The sequence below is a fragment of the Pygocentrus nattereri genome, chromosome 16 (genome assembly GCF_015220715.1).
Source record: "Pygocentrus nattereri isolate fPygNat1 chromosome 16, fPygNat1.pri, whole genome shotgun sequence".
Taxonomy (NCBI): Eukaryota; Metazoa; Chordata; class Actinopteri; order Characiformes; family Serrasalmidae; genus Pygocentrus; species Pygocentrus nattereri.
This window is the reverse complement of record NC_051226.1, coordinates 6,447,160-6,469,317: the sequence shown is the minus strand read 5'-3', so window position 1 is coordinate 6,469,317 and position 22,158 is coordinate 6,447,160. Positions and strand designations below refer to the sequence as shown.

Below are 22,158 nucleotides of genomic sequence, written 5' to 3'. Positions count from 1 at the left end.
CTCAAGACACATTTTCAAAATCTATTTATTTGTGTAGTTTGTGTTTATTTGCTAAGAAAATAATTAATACTTGAATAAACAAAATTTATAGAATATTAATATATATAATAATAATAAACAGTGATTTTGTGGATGTCAGTTTGTTTGTTTACCCATTTCCAAGTCTCTCCTCGAGGAAGCCCAGTATTATGTGTAGTTAAAAAGCACCTCCTGGTTTGACCAATCAGTGCTCAGTAAATTGTGCTCATGATGTAATTGATGATAATAACAAGTCTCTGTGGCGGCTGTGAAGGTGCCAAGAAATTGTTACTTTTTATGTTTATTTGAATTATGAATATGACTATTCTAATGTGTATTGTGATAAACTCACTGCTGAGAAATTGTTTAAAATTTTGCTTAGATGCTTAAAACCTTCACACAGTACTGTAATTATTTACATACTATACATTATTACTATATATAGTATTTACATGGCATATGAGACAGATGTGTTGCATTTACATGACAGCAGGCACTGAGTGGTATGAGGTGAACTAAAGCACATATTATAGGCTTTACTAACTTGGAGACATAACCAACTGTAGCGTGTCAAACAGATTCAGACGCTCGCAGATGTAAAAACAAGGAGCCCTTACTGACATTTTCACAATCCAAGGTCATCATCAGAAAAGAGGCATGGGTCAGTTCCAGAAAGCATAAGAATAAGAAAACCACAATAATACCACACATAGTCAAAAATACAGGCAGAGGGTGAAGATCCAAAAACAATAATCGGGGCAAGGCAAAAAGTCAAAACAACAAAGGCAATGGTTAGAAACAAGATAAACAGATCAGACTAAACACTCAGTAGGCTCCCAGAAGGGAGGCAAAACTTCACAACAAGTCTAAAGCCCGAGCTTAAATACTGAGCTAAGTCTGTCATGTGATCATGAACACAGGTGATTAGAATTAGTACTCAGGACAGCGAGACCGCTGATAGGAGCGCACAGTCACATGAGGAATCAGGTGACCTCCCGGAAAGTTCTGGGAAGTTGGGTCCAGGTGAGTATCGTCTGTCGTTTGCATGGCAGTCAGGTGAAATCGCAGAGGATTCTGGGAGATCGAGTCCAAATCTACTGGCCTGGGCTTTTAAACTAAACTAGACTGGTCATGTGACACAAAGAACTGGTACAAAACGTCAGTATTCTGATGATTGTGATCAGTGATTGGAGGATTGACAGAGTTCGACTGTCTCGTGATCTCCCATTCTGGGAAATGGAGTCCATGTGTGAGTCAGCGCTGTGATAGATGACATGTTGTTGAGAAGTCAACACATCCTCTAGAACACACTTCTGCACATCTTACTGTTTATTTTCTGAATTGAACGTTGAATGTTGGAAATTTGCATATGGATGCACAAGGCATTTCATGCTAAATGTTCTATTTTCTTCCAGTATGTTCAACTCATCATGCAAATATCATCATGCTTGTTGTGTCTAAAGTCTGTGAGCATTGTAGTAACACTCTAATTCCACCGTTAAGTTTGATTGTAAACGAAAGCCTTAAAATTTTGACACACCCAACGCAAAACTGTCCAATCAGGATTGTTTTCTCTGTGCTATCTCGGTAGATACAGCTGCGTTCTGAATCATCTGAAGCTGTTTGACTGTCTTTTTCGAGAGTCCAGTTAGGCAACCATTACAGTGATCAATCCTGCTAGAAACAAAGGTGTGGATGAGTTTCTCCAGGTCTGCTTTAGTCCAAACATCTCTGATCTTGTTGATGTTCTTAAGGTAATTAAAAAGCTGATTTAGTGACTGCTTTCACACAACTGCTAAAAATAAGATCAGAGTCCATTAGTACACCAAGGTTACGTACTAGTTCTTTAGATTTTAGGGCTCTTGAATTGTGGTAATACTCTAATTCCACTGTTAAGTTTGGTTGTAAACAAAAGACTTAAAAGTTTGATGTACCCAATGGAACATTGTCCAATCAGGATTGTGTTCTCTGTGCTATCTAGGTAGATACAGCTGAGTGAGCTCCGCCATTGGTTAGGACTTCAGGAGCTGGACTGAAGGCCTTTTGACTAACTTTCAACATAATGAGAAGTGACAGAAGAATCAAGCAGTCATGTTTTGAATTACAATGCGATTCATTTATCAAAAAAGACACTCTAGTCGTCCTGGAATTTTTAAATTCATCTCCGACCGTGAATATGTGCCACAGTCTAACCAGGTTTGAGTTGGTTGTTAGAAATGGAAAACAGCAGCGGCAGCTCTATGACAAATAATATACAGTATTCGATAAAAGTTCATTATAATTAAAGATGATTCCATTGTAGCTGTTTAATGTTTTTATTTAATGTTTGCTGCTATCAGTGTTTTTTTTTTTTTTACCACGTGGTTCAGCCGGTTAACAACACCACCCTTAACTCAGTGTAACCCAGCGGGTTTCTGACGAAGGTTTCTGTTGTGCACTGCACTGCACACCATTTCTCACACTCTCACATTATAGCCTTGCGTCATAGGACTCTAATGACCAGTTAGGTTTATTAGCCTAATGTACTCCACAGAGGACTGTTACAGTAATATGCTTTATTATATTATAGCGTATACAGCAACATCAAAATTACACCTCACTGGCACATAAAAATCTATTGAAGACCAGATCAGACATGAATGTTTGTTTAACTTGGCCATTGTTTGATTCTGTAATATGTAGTAGACAGTATTCAGTGTTTACCTCTTCAGTTTGTAGTATGTAGTGGACACTGAGTGTGATATATACACCGATCAGCCATAACATCATGACCACCTCCTTGTTTCTGCGCTCATTGTCCATTTTATCAGCTCCACTTACTGTATAGCCGCACTTTGTAGTTCTACAGTTACAGACTGTAGTCCATCTGTTTCTCTGATACTCTGTTACCCTGTTCTTCAGTGGTCAGGACCCCCATGGACCCTCACAGAGCAGGTACTAAGTGGGTGGTGGATCATTCTTAGTACTTCAGTAGCACTGATGTGGTGGTGGTGTGTTAATGTGTTGTGCCGGTCTGAGTGGATCAGATACAGCAGTGCTGCTGGAGTTTTTAAACACTGTGTCCACTCACTGTCCACTCTATCAGGCCCTCCTACCTTGTCGGTCCTCCTTGTAGAGGTAAAGTCAGAGACGACAGCTCATCTGCTGCTGCACAGTTTGTGTTGGTCATCCTCTAGTCCTTCATCAGTGGTCACAGGACGCTGCCCACAGGGCGCTGTTGGCTGGATATTTTTGGTTGGTGGACTGTTCTCAGTCCAGCAGCAACACGGAGGCACTTAAAAACTCCAGCAGCACTGCTGTGTCTGAGCTACTTGCTCCAGCAGAACACACACTAAAACACCACCACCAGGTCAGTGTTACTGCAGTCACACTGCAGTTATAGGACACTACCTTTATCACAAAAGAGTGCATGAAATTTCTGCCCTGCTAGGTCTGCCTCAGTCAACTGTAAGTGCTATTATTTTTAAATGGAAGCATCTAGAAGTAAGCACAGCTCAGACATGAAGCAGTAGACCGTGCAGATTTTCACAGCAGGGCTGCTGAGTGTATGTAATAATCGCTAATACTCTGTTGCAGTGCTCACTACAGAGTTACAGACTGCCTCCAAAAGCAACATCAGCACCAGAAATGTGTGCTAGGAGCTTCATTAAAGCAACTGCACTTAAACCCAAGATCACAATGTGCAATGCCAAGCGTCAGCTGGAGTGGTGAAAAGCTGCCACTGGAGTGAATAGTCACACTTCACTATCTAGCAGTCTAAAGGATGAATCTGGGTTTGGCGGATGACAGTGCTAACTACCAGAATGCATAGTGCTAAAAGTAAAGTTTGGTGGAGGAGGGATGATGGGCTGGGGCTGTTTTGGGGCTGTTCTACTCTTATGGCTGACTGCAATCAAACCCTCACAGCGATGTTCCAACATCTTGAGTAAAGCCTTCCCAGAAGAGTCGAGGCTGTTGCTGCAACAAAGGGAGACAGATTCCCTGTTAATACCCTTCAGAAGCAGCGGCAGGTGTCTACAAACTTCTGGACATAATGCATAGTGTCTGCCACTTCGTTTACACCTGCAGTATCCAGGGGCACGACTGAGTCCTCTGTTATAAAAATCAGAGCAGGTGTTGAGGCACATTTGTAGGTTCCTGTCTGGAGCTTTTAAAGCAGATCATTTCAGGGACACTTTATTGTCTCTGTTTTCTTTAATGGACATATCCTTTTCATCCATCCAGGACATAAAAACGAGACCTGCTGCTGTTCTTTTCTTGCTGTTTGCCGTTTCTTGTCTCCCTCTCATTCTTTCTTTTTTCTATTATTCTCTTTTTTTATCTCCTGTGGTTTATGCCGTTAGCAGTGATGACTGCCCCATACTGTGTGGTATCCATGGTAACAGGGTAGTCTGGTGTATCTCAGTGATGAAAATTTTGCATACAGAGTTGTTCGTCCTTTCATTCTCTTTTTTAAGCTACCACTGTACTGCGTGTTCATTACCGAGGCCTTAATGTGCAATAGTGTAGTAGGAAGGAATTAGTAGGAAGAAACTTATATTAAGCAGCGCTGAAAAAAAAATAATTTTGATTTTCAATTATTCATGCAAATTAATTGTCTAGTAATCAGCTAAATGGCTTAAATGTGGCCTGTAAATGTGAAGAGCTGTAATAATGTAATATTTGTCAATGTTCTGACAAACTGAGGTTCAGTTCACCAGCAGCTAAATTGCCACTTAGGGGGAAAAAACTCATTTTGAGCTACAATTAATAACACAATGAACAACAGTTAAAAATAAGTGATATAGTTATAAATATGGCCAGAAGTGGCAATTCTGGGCCCAAGCACCTTTAAGCACAGTAAGGCCTTTATGGTTTGGGCCAGTGAGGCCTAACAAGGCATTTTTCACTGACAGAAGATATAAAATGAATAGGAGTCAGAGTTTATCAAAAGACCTTAATTTGGCAAAAAATGCTGAATAGTGGACTTTAAACATGACGTATTCTAAAGTTTATACATACCAAATTTTAGAGCTTTGTCAAATACTCACAAGATTTTTGTAACGAGACTGATTATATGATACAGGGAAAAGGTGAGTAAAACTAGTAATCTGGTGAAGCAGATCGCTGATAGGTAGAGGTGCTGTCACAGTCATGTGTTCACCCAGAAGGTTCTGGGAATTAGAGTCCAGCAGAGAGTCAAGGCCAGAGGGATGCGTGACAATTTTTAACAATACAGTAAAAAACAAAAAAGATAAATGGTGCAATTTCTGACAGCAGCCATCAGAGTTTAACCATTTGATGTGCATGTCATAATGAGGCCCAATACACCTTTAAGAGGTCTACACTAGTTAATTGCTTTACACAAAATAGAAGTCTGCACTCCCACAGGGACTCAGTGTTGCATGCGGGAGCGGGCGGGTAGCCAGCCCATTGCATGCAGGTGCTGGCCGAAGCAGGTATGAAGAGAAATCCCACAAATGAATGAATAGCCTAAATAAAGTAGAATGCTTACTAAATCATACATATAAACAATATAAAATGGTAACATTTAAACAGTTAAAATGAATGAAGTCATTCTAAAGAGTTGCAAAGCAGCCAATCACGTGAACAACACACAAACTCTTGTAGCTTACAGAGACGGCAGAGGCTTCAGTCTGACGGCCACAGCTGCTGAGCAAAACACCAAAAGCTACCGCTCTGTGGTTTAATTCCTGCTCTGTGTTTACTGGAAAGAAATGGTGCTTGGTGAAGTTACTTGGTGAAGTAGATAGTGGATGTCAGTTCGCCTTGACGGAACTGCGCGGGCGGGAGCGGGACAAAATGTTTTGGTTGTGGGTGGGAGTGGGACAGATTTCCGATTCTCTGCAGGAGTGGCCGGGCTCGGGATGAAATTTTGCGGGAGTGGGCAGACCTCTGACACAAAGTAAATGAAAGTTGTTAACTCATTATGAAAGTGTTCATTTAATATGATGTTTGTTCGGCCGCCAAAAAGTAGATACAATCACACCATGGCTAGATGCTTGCAGGTTGCAGTTGGGGTTGTGTTTCTAATAAAATTGGAACTTTCCCTCCGTCTCTTCAGTGTCATGCTGGGCGAAGCCTACTTTATTGTCGAGAGACAAACTAACGAGTTTAAATTAAAGTTGTCCTTGTGAATTTTATGTTTCACCTTAAATCGTGCCGCACCATTCTGGCATCTGTACAGAGCATTTGATTTAGAAGCTGGCGAATAGGAAGCCAGCTTCAGTCTCGTTTAAAGATGAACCTCATGCTGACAGTTTGGTTCCTTGGGAAGGGAATGACAAGTGCTGACTTCTCTTAACAGCCTGGAACAGTACAATTTCCTCAAACAGTCCACCTTTCGTTGTTTCTTTCTGGGCTAGAAGGCAGGCTGATGTAAAGTTTGGGGACATAAACATTAATGAGTCAAGACTGTTATATTTAGCTTAGCATTTTGAAATCGGCCTGTTTTATTGCCCTCTTTTGCAATTGCAAGATTTGTATTTGAAAGAGGAGAAAACAGTGTTTGAGATTCACAGTATGTCAGTTCCATGTACTGAACTCTCCTTATTTAGCTTTGCCACTGTAAATCCAGTTATCCGTTCTATGGCACCTTTAAAGTTGGCCAAGCCTCTCTCTTTTTTCAGTTTTGCACTGGTAATTATGGTTTTGATTTAGTTTTTGTATTTTTGAAAACAGGCAACAAGCACAGTTTTTCACTCTTAGTTTTGGTTTTAGTAATAGTTTTAGTTTAACTAGAATTTTGTTTATTTTTGTTTATTCTTAGGATCCCCATCAATGGCTATCACAATAGCCGCTATTCTCTTTGGGCTCCAGTAGACGCACTATATACATTACAAAATAGTGCCATAACAATCAACGAAAGAAGTCATCAAAACATGGGTAAAAAATAAAACAAGCACAAAAAAAGAAAGATGATTGAATGCAGAAAAATCTCACTGAAAGAAAGTATAGTATAACTATATCTCTGCCCACCAAGAAACTCCGCCGTAGTGTTGTTCCCACTGTCCCACTGTACTCTTTTACTGTCTTGTTGTGGCTTCACAGCTGAATCAGATCAGTAGGTAATAATAAAATCATCCTCCTTTACAGTAAAATAAAGCTCTGCTGATTGTTCAACACAGTTTAACAGTAAATGGTCGTAAACGCTGGAGTTAATGTAGAACTGCTGATTCACCCTTTAACCCTGAAGATCAGCGCAGACGGCTGGTCACCATAGCAACACAGACAACGGTCTCGCCTTGCTAGTAGCTACGAAACGGCAAAGAGAGAGATTTAACACTGATAATCTGGAAACAGCCTGAATTATTTGCATTTGTAATCACTCCAGCTGGTTTCCTGGTGCGTTTAATTTGCAGCAAAAAGCTGTAAAACACTAAAAAGCTCCGAAGCTGAAGTCAGTCTCTCATTCAAATTGTCCTGTTCCACCTTAAATGGTGTAGCAGTAACATTCTGGCGCTTCAGGCACCATTTAAGGTCAAACGGGAAAAATTGAACAAGAAGCTGGTGAAAGAGAAGCGACTTCAGCCTAATAAAAAAGTCAAACATTGGAGATGCTTTCCTGCCAGAGATGTGCGAAAAGTGTCTATAGCTGAGCTAAAGCTTAAAGTAGAGCAAAAGCCCCCTTTTACCCTGTTCTTCAGTGGTCAGGACCCATATGGACCCTCACAGAGAGGTACTATTTGGGTGGTGGATCATTCTCAGCATTGCAGTAATGCTGACATGGTGGTGGTGTGTTAGTGTGTGTTGCACTGGTCTGAGTGGATCAGACACAGCAGTGCTGCTGGAGTTTTTAAACACCTCAGTGTCGCTGCTGGATTGAGAATAGTCCACCAACCAAAAACATCCAGCCAACAGTGTCCTGTGGGCAGCGTCCTGTGACCACTGATGAAGGACTAGAGGATGACCAACACAAACTGTGCAGCAGCAGATGAGCTATCGTCTCTGACGATATGTATGAGTGTCTAATAGAGTGGACAGTAAGTGGACACAGTTTGTCTTTAAAACCTTCTCCACTCATACCAGCACAACACACATTAATGCAACACCACCGCGTCAGTGTTACTGCAGTGCAGAGAATGATCCACCACCCAAATAGTACCTGCTCTGTGAGGGTCCATGGGGGTCCTGACCACTGAAGAACAGGGTAACAGAGTATCAGAGAAACAGATGGACTACAGTCTGTAACTGTAGGACTACAAAGTGCAGCTATACAGTAAGTGGAGCTGATAAGATGGACAATGAGCGTAGAAACTGAAGAATCCAAACCCTAACTTAACCAGGGGACCAGCCGTATGTCTGGAGATGTGAAGTTTATTCGTTTGCGCAGGTACAAGACACCTAGCCAGCCCGTAAGACACTGGGCTGATGCAGTTTTATAGCAGGACTGATGCCAAGAAGAGGCTCAGCCTATACATGACAAGTTACCGGTGTGACAGACATAACCATGTAGGGATAAACAGGAATAGGCAGAAGAATGTTCTAAATACAGTCACAGTACAGACACACACACTACTGAATATAATGACATATAACACAACACTAAACACTTTACAGAGCAGGTCATTTCTACAAAACAAGGAGGTGGTCATAATGTTATGCCTGATCAGTGTTGCATGCGGGAGTGGGCGGGTAGCCAGCCCACAGCCCAGTGTAAGAACCCTGCTCTCTACTAATGTCTCTCACCCTGCCTCTCTCATGCAGCAACAAACTCAGAAGAAGAAATCGATTGAATCTGATATGATGCCACAATGATCTTAATTAACCAAGCAGTTAATGAAACCAAACAGAGAAATGCATTAATTATTCATCAAACATAGGGAAGGTGTTTGATGAGAAGCTGTAAGTGCAGAGGCGTACAGGTCCTGAAAGTGTGATTACGGTTTCAAAGCCCCTCATACTTTGTCAGTAAGTGTGATCAGGAGATGTTTCCACTGTACAGTGGATGCCCGGCTCCTTTCCTGCAGGTTCCTGCTTTTTATCACTGTTCCTTTATCTGCACTGTGGATGTGTGAATCTTCTGGAGGCCTGTGTTTCTTTTTTAGGGATGCATTAAGAACTGAACACAGCAAATCAGCTGTAATGTTGGAGCCGATTAGATGTTATTTTAATGATATTAAATAAAGGATGTACAGAGATCGCGCCGGTCCAATACCAGGGGTCAGTATCAGCGGTTTCAACATGATAGACTAACTTATGCTCTTAAAAAAGATGGTTCTTCAAGGGTTCTTTAGTAAAGACAATCGGCCTATATAGAACCATGAACACTCAAAGAGCCATTCGCATGATTAAATGGTTCTTTAGGTTGATGGAGAATTTGTTGTACATGGTTCTATATAGAATCTTTTCTATATTGAAAATTCTATGGTTCTATAAAGCACCGAAAAGGGTGTTATTGTTACAAGCTTGACGTCGTAACAATGGCAATCAATCTGAAGAACCAGTTTACCATAAAGAACCAATGAAGCATACCAACTGTTCTTTGAATCTTCATTTTTCCAAATAGAACCATTGCCGTAATGCTGAAGAACCCTAACCCTGCATTCACACCAACAGTGATGCGATGCAATAGAGCAGCCGGAGGTCATTCATTGGGTGGGGTCAGGGACGCCACAAAGTTGAGTGGAGTTTAACCTCATGCAAATGAGCAAAGCGATGGGGCGATTACCAATAAGAATTGAGCTTTGAGCCAGAGAACTTGTAGAGTATAATAATAATATAACAATAAAAACCTAATCCTATCCCTAACCTTAACCTCAAACCAAAACCTAAACCTAAATCTCACCCTCACACTCACCCTAATCCTAATCCTATCCTCAACCTCAAACCAAAACGTAATCCTCACCCTAACCCTGGCCCTAATCCTAACCTTAACCTCAACCCAAAACCTAAACCTCACTCTCACCCTGGCCCTAATCCTATCCTCAACCTCAAACCAAAACGTAATCCTCACCCTAACCCTGGCCCTAATCCTAACCTTAACCTCAACCCAAAACCTAAACCTCACTCTCACCCTGGCCCTAATCCTAACCTTAACCTCAACCCAAAACCTAATCCAAACCCTCACCCTGGCCCTAATCCTAATCCTAACCTTAACCTCAACCCAAAACCTAATCCTAACCCTAACCCTGGCCCTAATCCTAACCTTAACCTCAACCCAAAATTTAATCCTAACCCTGGCCCTAATCCTAATCCTAATAAATAATCAAACTGAATCTAAAATTAAAATGCACTGAAATATTTCTTAAAGAATCATAGTTCAATGAAATTTACAGCCATGTTTTTGTCTCTTTTGCAAGGTGTATTTCTGGTTCTTTGGATGGACGCAGCCGTCACCTCAAGGTTTAAATAAAAAAAGTGGACGTTGGACTTTCCAGTGCAGACCTAGCTCCACATTCCGGGCCAGCTCCTTCCCCCAGATCTGAATAATTCCATAACTTTTGGGACCTTACAGTAGTTTTGCGTAGCTGAGTGAACAGTGTATGATGGAGGACCCCTACAGGGAGAGGACTTCTCTGGCCCGCGGCGCCCGGGATATCGCCAAAGAGGCCAAACGGCACGCCGCCAAAAAGGTCAACAAGGTCATGGATCGCGCCTCAGACGAGTACTCGGGACGCTCGTACAGTCGCTTTGAGAATGACGAGGATGAGGAGGATGACCGCTACTACTACCAGGACGGGCAGGTAGCAGCGCTTCCTCTCTTATTGCAGTGAAACTGCTCCCTCCTCAATGACTGGCAAATACAAGCAACTTTAGCCGTCCAGAGTAAAAGTGAATGCAAAGTTGTACACTGTAAAAAATAAGAGGTCAGCTTAACTCAAAATGATATAGTAACTGATTACATGGCTTTTCTTGAGTTGACTCAACTTGAGGACACACAACTCAAATTTCTTAGTCGAGTCAAAAGTTCTCTTAATGCTTTTAGTTCTGCATCTCAGTTATGTAAATAAAATTTACTTGTTTTTTATAATCAGCCAAGACTCTCTCCACCACACCATCCTGCGAGAGATTGAGTACACACTCATGTATGGCTGTGGCATCGCTGGGGCTCAAACTCACAGCCTCCTGTTGGGTAGACGGCTCAGTCCACCGCACCACTCGGGAACACATGAAGCAGCTCAGATTTTGTGTCTACAAATATTTAAAACGGGAGAAAATATTTGTTGTTTTGACTTTGAAGCGTGGTGTCATCTCATGTGGCGCAGCTGTGTAATAATTCATCCCAACATCAGGAGGATGTGAGTTTGAATCCTAGGAATTTCACAGTGGTCCATTATCCAGAAACCCAAGAGGAGAATTTGCCAGATGCAACTGTGTGATAGAAGGAGCGCCAGCTAGTGGGGAAACTGAGTAAAAACACATTCAGTTTAGTTTCTCTAACCGAGACGCAGATCTAGAAACATAATATTATTTTCAACCAATGTAATTTTTTCCCACTCTGTGTTTATAGACAGTTAATTGCCTGCTGAGTGCTCTGTTAGTGTAGGCATTGTAGACTTCATTGCCAATAACAACAGTAACTTTAATCATGGTAACCACTACGAATTATTAGTATATTAGTAACTAATACAGAGTGACTACCGAACTATGGAGTAACTGCTATAATTTATTCAATAACCTCTATGAATTATTCATTAACTAGTAAAAACAATTCAGTAACCACTAGAAATTAGTAACTAGTGTAAATTATTCAGAAAAAGACTTATGCATTATTCAATAACTGATGTAATTGTTTTCAGGCACTAATAGAAATTATTCAGTAACCACTACAAATTATTCAGAAATTACTATGAAATATTCTGTACCCACAATGCATTTTTCAGTAACTGCTAACAATTATTTAGCAACCACTATGAGTTATTCATTAACCACCATGAATTATTCAGTATGTACTGCGAATTATTCAGTAACTAGTATAAATTATTCAGTAACCATTAATAATTATTCAGTAACCACTATGAGTTATTAAGTAACTACTATAAGTTATTGAATAACTAATATAAATCAATTAGTTACCACTATGAATTATTCAGTAACTACTATAAGTTATTCAGTAACTAGTATAAATTGTTAGTTACCACTATAAATTATTAAGTAACTACTGTAAGTTATTCAGTAACTAGTATAAATCATTTAGTTATCGCTATGAATTATTAAATAGCTACTATACGTTTTTCAGTAACTAGTATAAATCGTTTAGTTACCACTATGAATTATTAAATAACTACTATAAGTTATTCAGGAACTAGCATAAATTATGTAACTGTTATGAATTATTCAGTAACTACTGTATATTTTTCAGTAACTACTAGGAACGATTTGGTTTTTAGTTTTAATTATTCAGGTATGCACGTTTGTATTTCTGAGTACCTAGTATAAATGATTCACTAACCATTATGAATTTTTCAGTAACTGCTATGAATGACTGAGTAGCTCCTGGGTATTGTTCAGTAATCAGTGCTGTGCCCCTCTGTAAACTGTGTATTTATGAGAGGTGTTGAATTAGAGGCCCTTGTGGTTTAAGGGGTTAAACACTCAGGTTCACATATCTTGTGAAGGTCCAGCAGCGTGAGGATGACGAAGGCTCCAGCGATGCCACAGAAGGTCACGACGATGAAGACGAGATCTATGAGGGCGAGTACCAGGGCGTGCCGGCTGAGAGCGGGGGTCAGATGGCGGTGGGCCGGCCTGTGTCGGATGGACTGAAGGACAAGAGGGAGCTGGAGAAGGAGCATGAGGCGGAGGAGGAGGAGCTGGCGCAGCAGTATGAGCTGATTATTCAGGAGTGCGGGCACGGCAGGTTCCAGTGGCAGCTGTTCCTGGTGCTGGGGCTGGCACTCATGTCCGACGGCGTGGAGGTGTTCGTGGTCGGATTCGTCCTGCCCAGCGCTGAGACCGACATGTGTGTGCCCAACTCTGGAGCAGGGTGGCTTGGTGAGTCTATAGAAACACACATAAAGCCAAAAATTAGTTAAAAACAGTCCAAGCAAATCTGACCCAAATCGTCAGGTTCTGCCTGATACTGACCTGAAATGACCCTAGAACCTAAAAGACCAGCCCCGGTTAAATAATCCTATAGTGACAGTAATAGCACTCACTGGATCATCTACAAATAAAAAATATGTAATGCCAGAATTAGAATCACTTTATTTTACACATACAAGGAATTTGCCTTGGTGAGTCACACATGTAACATCCTAAACAGACCAGACAGGCAGAAAGACTGTAAACAAGTGTGTAATTAAGGCACAAATAAAATAAAAATGCAATAAATAGAACAAAAAATAAGGGATTAGATAAGGACTAATAGACCACTGTAGTCATGAGTCATTCTGTAGTCCTCGTTATGCCCATATTAGGAGCTCCGGGTCTGAGCTCCTTTTCTCTATGGCCAGAATGAATAGGGTTTTCGAAAAGTCGCCTCTACTGCCCCCCTGTGTTGAATAGAAAAGTTCAGAACCTGATACGTTTTATCCTATGAACATTCGTCTGTCCAATACCACTGGATCCTCTGAATTACGAGGTCATTAAAGAGCCTTAATGCTAACGTTGCTACATGCGAGCTAAAGCTACTGCGCATCAATTTGATGTCACTATGCTACGCAAAGCCACTAAGGTGGGCTGTGGCGTCACTCAGACAAGCTGCGCTATCTTATCGAAATGTTCTACTGCAGCACATTTTTACAGGTATACCCATCAATAAAACCTCTGAATATTGGGATATTTTAAAAATATTACTCGTGTTAAACTGCGAGGCTGAATTTGGCTTCTTTTTTCAGCAGCTTCATGTTTAAATGTTCCAGTTCTACCTTAAATGGTGCAGCAGCTGTGACTAGCTGTCACAAACCTTAGCAAACGACAAAATACTGACCTGTCAGTTCTGTGAATCAGCAAAAATAAGTTAATGCCACTGTTAAGCAGAAATTGATAAACCTCCTCATCTAGTGCCTTTCAACCCTCCATGAAGCTGAAGTCTGCTTCTTTTTCGCCGGCTACTTGCTCGAATTTTCCCGTTCCACCTTAAATGGTGTGCTTGTTGTGGTGGCATTTAAGAAAAAGTCAAACAAAAAGCTGGTAAACGTCCCCAGAAAGTGTTGTCAGAAAAATGTTACCAGCATTAAAACAATAATCAGGATATCCTGAGAGCCGAAATCAGTTTATCGGCGGTGAGCAGTGATTATTAAGCTGAGTCTGTACTGGATCAGCCTGAGTGCAGGTACGATTGTAGATCTTTTCAGATCAAGCTAAAAGGAGAGGTCTATGGTGTTTCAGTGAGCATCAGATGAAGAACAGAGAACTGCAGGGAAACCTGCTGATGTTGTTCCGACTTCTTTTAATCTGCCCTCGGTCTGAACCTGGAAATATACACTGACACAACCTGATTAAGGAAGCTGCCAGTCTAATAACGTGAATTCAGCCCTCAGTAGCTTAAGCTCACATGTAGCAATATTCATATTTCAACTCTTTAACGGCCTCATAATTCAGAGGATCCAGTGCTGTTCGAGAGAAGAATCTTCTCAGGATAAAACGTATCGGGTTCTGAACATGTTTATCGAACACAGGTGGACGATATTTGAAAGGCCTGTTTATTCTGGCTATAGAGAAATGGAGCTCAGGCCCGGAGTTCCTAATATGGGCATAAGAGCATGACGCCGACTATAGAATGACGACACGACTACAGTGGTCTATGGTGAAAGAAGCTAAAGAGATGTTTGAATGTCTGTACATATCGCCGCTGTCCAAAGAAAACCATGTAGCTCCATTTTTGTCAAGTTTTATTTTTCTACACCATTCCAGCCCCCCAGCTGTCCTTCACATTGTCTGAAAATTTCATGATGAATTGACTAATAGAAATGTTCTGTAATCACTGCAAATAAAACCTCTTTACATTAACTTACATTGAAAGGTGAGAGTGTTTCTGCCCTCTCCTGTAAAGTTACCATTTTGCAGACATTTCTTCTTTTTTGGACAAATGCTCTGTGTGAAAAAATATATTTTACTCCAAAACCTTCTCGAAACTATCATAAAACTTCAAATTTTGGGGCAGTTGTGGGCTGGAGGTTAGGGATCCAGCCTCATGACAGGAAGGTCGCCGGTTCGATCCCCAGAGCCAACAGCACATGACTGAGGTGTCCTTGAGCAAGACACCTAACCCCCTACTGCTCCCCGGGTGCTGCGGATTGGGCTGGCCACCGCTCCGGGCAAGTGTGCTCACTGCCCCCTAGTGTGTGTGTGTGCTCACTAGTGTGTATGTGGTGTTTCACTTCACGGATGGGTTAAATGCAGAGTTGAAATTTCCCCATTGTGGGACTAATAAGGGTCACTTAATCTTAATCTTAAAACAAAGTCTCAGGCATCAGGCAGACGCAGCTTTTAGAGACATCAAACTCCTTAGACATGAAATCATATAACTCAGATGTAAACAGTCATTTAGAGCGGTTTGGTCTGAAACGCTCTGTTCTAGAGAAACCGACAGAGTGAGAGTTGTTTACAGCGGGGGTGATAGGAACCAGACGTCTGAAGAGTTCACTGTAAAAAGTGGAGCAGGGATGAAGTTGCTCTGAAATGTTTTTGAGGTTTCAGCATTTCTTTGAGCCAATCTCCCTCATAGAACATTATTACACAAAATGCTTAGGACTACACGGCCTGATGCCTGATGCCATTGTTTTATGACTGTTTTTGGAGTGAGATTATGGCTGTAAACACGTCTTTGAAAGGCAAAATAAGGCAAATTAGTCTCCAAAGAAGCGAAGAAGGAAAAAAAAGGCTACATTTGTGTCGTAGTCATGGTGTGTCGTAGCCACAGGTTCCTATCACCACCACTGTAAAGAAATTTGAGTCTGTAAGTTTCTCTACAAGCCATTTCGCATCAAATCCCTCTGAATGACTTTGTCATTCATCACGACCACTGACTTGTACAGACATTTTGAAAAATCAATGGAATTCTCCTTTAACTGCAGATCCACAGCAAAGTTGTATTGTGTTCAAACTGTTTTTCTGCTCCATCGCTGGTGTGTCTCCTCCTGGTTTTCCCTGCGTATACTCATAGTGAGGGATCTGTGCTGAGCTTCTCTTTCTGCCGTAAAGACGACCAGCAGCTTCTGCTCCTGCTTTGAAGTGCCACACAGAGGCCTTTTCCTCCGGTAATGAGGCGGAGATGGCTTGATGTGTGCGGTGCATGTTTGTTGTTCGAGAAAATGTTTTGGTTTTGATCATCATGTGTGTGGGATGCGAGTATGAGCCCGGCTGCAGGTGTGTGTGTCTATGTGTGAGAGAGAGAGAGGGACAGTGTTTGGCTTTGCTGATGAGGCTCGCTCACTAATCGCTCTGGGTTTGGATCAGGACCTGCGTTGTCATGGCACCAGGTACAGTACGAGGCTACATGAGTGGGCAGTGTTATTTTCAGACTGATTCTGGCCAAAATGTGAGCGCAGATTCAGAAGGACCCCTATTCAGCAGTGGGGAACCCTCAGATCCTGCTAGACCTTCAAAGAAGGCCCAGATTTATATGAAATAAAAAAATCATTATATATGAAAAAGCATGATTCATGCAATATACATCCTAAAGTTTCCCTCTTCTGGGAAGGCCTTACACTAGATGTTGGAACATTGCTGTGAGGATTTGATTGAGCATTAGTGAGGTCAGGTACTGATGTTAGATGGTCAGTTCTGATCACTTCAACTCATCCCAAAGGTACTGGATGGAGCTTCATCACTCCAGAGGGCATCGTTCAACTGCCCCACAGCCCAATGCTGGGGGGCTTTATACCTCTCTAGCCCATATTTTGCACTGAACATGGTGACCTTAGGCTCATGTGCAGCTGCTCTGGAGTGTCTCATTCTATTGGCCCATGCTTTTCAGTGGAGATCATACATCTTAAACTAGTTGAATTCACTCATTTGAAGGACTTTTGGACATGTAATATACATACAGTATACCATGCACACTTAAAACAAAACAGATTCTTCAAGGGTTCTTCATTAAAGGTAGTAGCTCTATTTAGAACCATGAGTTCTAAACAGAATGATTGCATGCTTAAATTGATTAAACTGATGCAGGATGTGTTGTCTATGGTTCTATATAGAACATTTTTGAACAATGGCACCAAAAAAGGTTATTATATTGTTCTAGACATTGACATTGGAACAAAAGTAGAACCCTGTATGCTGCTATATAGAGATATTTTCAAAAGGCTTCTATATAGAACCATATACAACATGCTCTGCAGTAGTCTTCATCATACAAAGACCCATTTAAGCATGCAATGGTTCTATATAGAACTCATGGCTCAAAATAGATTCATGGCCTTTACTAAAGAACCCTCGAAGAACCTTTTTTTCAAGGTTGTATGTATTTTTGGGTGCTAGTCTGGCTAAATTGTTAGTAACAGTACTTCACTGATAGCACAATAAAACACAAGTGCTGTGCCTCTTTATTTCATTTGACACACTTACGCAAGGTCACCTCAGTTGTTCCTCGAACTGTGTGCCGCTCTGCAGGGGAGCTCAGTGTGCAGTGCTGATTGTGTAGGTTAATTGCCTGCCTGGTTAACCTCTGTTTTGTGAAGTTGGCAGAATGAGCTCTCTGCTTCACATTATGTCCTCTCTCTTTGTCTTTCTAGGCTAATCTAGGCTATCTGCTCCAGTATGTTATAGATACAACTCTAAGGGTTTGAAAACACGCAGTGGCAAATTCGTGACTAAAGCTAGGCCTTAAGTTTGGGCCTGAAAAGTCAAAACTCAGTCAAAAAATGGGGAATAATGCTAATTTCTGCTAGGCTCCCTATGGTATTTCTAATATCAAATCAACTTACGTTTATTGTCACATCACATTTACACAGGAGGAAAGTGAATGAAAATCTTAGGTGTGAAGCGCCCTTATAGAATTTTAATACAAAAAAAGGAGAAAAAGAAATATATACACAACAACTCTGAATATATACCATATACACTAGTATTGCACTATTCCAATGTACAGTTGTACAGTAATAAGTTATGAAATAACGCTATGAAATGTGCTGCTGTTCACATTCTGCATGTGCAGTGAGTTTGAGGGAGATAATAAATGAGATGCACGTACTCAGGGAGAGAATACTGATATAGAAATCTTCCAGATTGTACAGGATATCGATAGAAGATGTACTAGATTACAACTATGTGTATAGATTTGTTGGATTGAAGGTGCAGTAAGATCAGAGTGAGTCTGATGAGATGTGGATGTGGATGGTCCATGGAGATCATCATGTCTCGGAGGTGTATTACAGGCCTATAGACCAATACACCAGCACTACTGCAGGTTCTGCACTTTATGTTTCAATACCTCCTCCCGCTTGGCAGCTGTGAAAACAGACAGTGGCCTGGGTGGGTGGAGTCCTTTAGAATACTCCTGGTCTTCCTCAAGTAGTATGTGTATGTGTGCGCCAACACAGGTACACAGGAGCTTTTTTGGCCATTCTAGATTAAACTCAAACAACTGAAGTTTGTAAAAAATATATATTTTAAAACACAACAGACACTGACATACACTATGTTTCCAAAAGTATTCAGTCACCCATCCCAATCAGTGAATTCAAGTGTTCCACTCACTTCCATGGCCACAGGTGTATAAAACCAAGCCCCTCGGCCTGCAGACTGCTTCTACAGACATTAGTGAAAGAATGGGTCGCTCTCAGGAGCTCAGTGAATTCCAGCGAGGTACCGTGATCGGACGCCAACTGTGTCCAGTCGTGAAATTTCCTCACTACTAAATATTCCACAGTCAACTGTCACTGAGATTATAACAATGTGGAAGCGATTGGGAACGACTACAACTCACCCACGAAGTGGTCGGCCATGTAAAATGACAGAGTGGGGTCAGCGGATGCTGAGGGGCATAGTGCGCAGAGGTCACCGAGTTTCTGCAGAGTCAATCACTACAGACCTCCAAACTTCATGTGGCCTCAGAAAAAAGCCGCGTCAGTCTCGACTGCATATGTGGACATATTTCTATATTGTGCTCTACTTACACAAAGTTAGGTTAGTTCATCATTTATGTTGAACAGACTCTCCCAAAGTTTTACGCTGCTGCGCTGACGTTGAACCGCGTGCTGCACTGGGTCGGTATGACCAACAGGTCAAAACCAGCTCTAAACAAAGTGACCGCTGGGCCCTGATTGGTGCTCTGGCTTTGCGCTTCTTTCGTTTTGACATGTTACGTTTTTATACACACAGAAACCAAAAGGAACGACAGATTTCTCAAAATGTAGGAGGAAAAAGTCGGATATTAGACTCTGAAATGTAGTGGAGTGAAAGGAAAAAGTCGCCCAGAACGGAGAAACTTCAGTACAGATACACGAAAAATAGTTAAGTACAGAAACTAATTACATTTACTCAGTTACTCAGTTACTCAGTTACTCAGTTACTGTCCACCACTGGTTGCAAGAGTAGCCCCCATAAATCACTGTGTTGAAAATTTCCCAAAAATGACATTTCTAAGCAAAAACGTTGAGTTTTATTTTCTTGTGGGCCTTCGTGCTTTTTATTGATAAAGAGGTGGCACTGAGGTGGACAAGGTTAAGAACCCTTGATCTAGAGCATTCACTTTGTTTCAAGTGGCTATCTACTGTGTGTGTGTTTGTATCTGTGTGTGTCTGTGTATATGTGTGTGTCTGTGTGTGTGTGTGTGTGCGTGCGTGTGTGCGTGCATGTGTGCGTGCGTGCGTGTGTGTGTGCGTGCGTGCGTGTGTGTGTGTGCGTGCGTGCATGCGTGTGTGTGTGTGTGTGTGTGTGTGTGTGTGCGTGCATGCGTGTGTGTGTGTGTGTGTGTGTGTGTGTGTGTGTGTGTGCATGCCTGCGTGTGTGTGTGTGTGTGCGTGCGTGTGTTCGTGTGTGTGTGTGTGTATGCGTGCATGCGTGTGTGTGTGTGTGTGTGTGTGTGTGCGTGTGTGTGTATCAGAGGAACAGGAAATGAAGGTGGAAGGAAAAGTAGTTCTACACATTGATTTGCTGTGATCACTTTTTTCTTAGTTTTTTAAACACTGATGTATATTCAGCTTTACGCTTGATGAAAACACTCAGCATCAATACTGCCACCACCCATGAGAGAGAGTTGGATGGGAAGAACCTGCTGGAGAGCCGTATTTGAACACGTTTTCCTTTGGTTGCTTACAGTTAGTGCAGCAAGTGGATGGAATCATAGCGAGTGACTCTCCTTCTTCCTCTGGACTCCAACTCATTTCTGATCTGTGACGCTCTCAGTGGTGCTCGGTCTTGCTCTTTTACGCCTGTTTTTTCTTCCGCCTTGCTTTTTTGTACCCCTGCAACTCTACACTCGTTTCCACTGCTCAGCATTCTCTCTTTTTCCTTCTCTCCTTCTCTCATCCCTCCTCTCCGCTGGCTGTGCTGTTCTGTCTGACTGTGTGAGTCTGATGTGTCACTTTAATGATCACTGTAATGATCACTGCAGGGTTTCAGAGGCGATTGTTGCTGAGACAACACTTTAACTGATATTGTATGCAGAGAGAAAAGAGAGAGGAGAGAGAGTGAGAGAGAGAGAAAAGAGAGAGGAGAGAGAGAAGACAGAGAGAGAGAGAGGAGAGAGAGAAGAGACTGAGAGAAAAGAGAGGAGAGAGAGAGAAAAGAAGAGAGAGAGAGAAAAAAGAGAGAGGAGAGAAAGAAGAGAGAGAGAAAAGAAGAGAGAGAAGAGACAGAGAGAAAAGAGAGAAGAGAGAGAGAAAAGAGATGACAGAGAGAGAAGAGAGAGAAAAGAGAGGAGAGAGTGAGAAAGAGAGAAAAGAGAGGAGAGTGAGAGAGAAAAGAGAGAGAGAGAGAGAGAGAGAGAAAAGAGAGAGAGAGAGAGAGAGAAAAGAGAGAGGAGAGAGAAGAGAGTGAGAAAGAGAGAAGAGAGAAAGAGAAGAGACTGAGAGAGAAAAGAGAGAGGAGAGAGAGAAAAGAGAGAGGAGAGAGAAGAGAGTGAGAAAGAGAGAAAAGAGAGGAGAGAGAGAGAGAGGAGAGAGAGAGAGAACAGAGAAAGAGAGAGAGAGAGAAAAGAGACAGAGAAGAGACTGAGCGAGAAAAGAGAGAGGAGAGAGAGAGAGAGAGAGAGAGAAGAGAGAGAGAACAGAGAGTGAGAGAGAGAGAGAAAGAGAGAGAGAAAAGAGAGAGGAGAGAGAGAGAGAGAGAGAGAGAGAGAGAGAAGAGAGAGAACAGAGAGAGAGAGAGAGAGAGAGAGAGAAAAGTGAGAGGGGGGGGCATCTGGGCATGCTGTCTTTCAGGCTCATCCATGGACGACTCTCTGGAGTCCTTTCAGGAGAGCAGATGACTCGCCTTACGAAGCTTTGTTTCAACACTTTTCTTTCTTCTAGCTTCTGTAACGTTTTCATTTATCCATCCATTCACTCTGATTTTGCTCTTCTTCTTCTTCTTCTTCTTCTTCTTCTTCTTCTTCTTTCAGCTGCTCCCTTTAGGGGTCGCCACAGCGGATCATCTGCCTCCATCTTGCCCTATCCATTGCCTCCTCTACTTTCACACCAACCATCTCCATGTCCACCTTCACTACATCCATAAACCTTCTCTGAGGTCTACCTCTTCTCCTTCTACCCGGCAGCTCCATCTCCAACATTCTTTGACCAATACTCTGATTTTGCTCTGCATTAGGAAAATAAGGCTTTCTTAACATTTCTTAGATTGGAAATATGGTTCTATTAAAAATCTTCATAGAACAGCCACATAATGCACGGCTTTTACACAAGTGAACTTTATCTAACTTCTTATATTGTTGGTGATCTGTTCAGAATGTTGGTCTTCATCTCCTTTAACTGATTAAAGGACAATTTCACGGAATTGTTTTTTTTTTTAATGTCATAATTAAATGTTTATGACGTAAACATGTCGTTCAGATGGTTTGGTGTGAAACGCTCTGTTCTACAGAAACTTACAGAGTCAGAATGTTCACAGCGGTGGTGATAGGAACCAGACATCCACCTCTAAAAGCTCCCTCACAGAATAGTTCCCTACATGAAATAGTTATAAATACACTGCCTCATGATCGAGGTGCTGTTTCATGATCGTTCTAAGATAAGCTTTTAGTCTAAAACACAGATTTTATGTACTTTCATGGTGAACAGGTATAGGGTGTTGTTAGACATAGTCCCAGAATAA

At 41.7% G+C, this 22,158-nt stretch overlaps 1 protein-coding gene across 1 annotated transcript in view; it reads left to right on the top strand.

Moving 5' to 3' along the window:
* Positions 1 to 22,158, top strand: part of LOC108443144 (synaptic vesicle glycoprotein 2C) — a 90,074-nt gene that overhangs the window by 16,918 nt on the left and 50,998 nt on the right. The window contains exons 2-3 of the mRNA XM_017723597.2: positions 10,320 to 10,703; positions 12,579 to 12,954. Of these exons, the coding sequence (XP_017579086.1) occupies positions 10,503 to 10,703; positions 12,579 to 12,954 (577 nt within the window). The 5' untranslated portion in view covers positions 10,320 to 10,502. The remainder of the gene's footprint in view (positions 1 to 10,319; positions 10,704 to 12,578; positions 12,955 to 22,158) is intronic.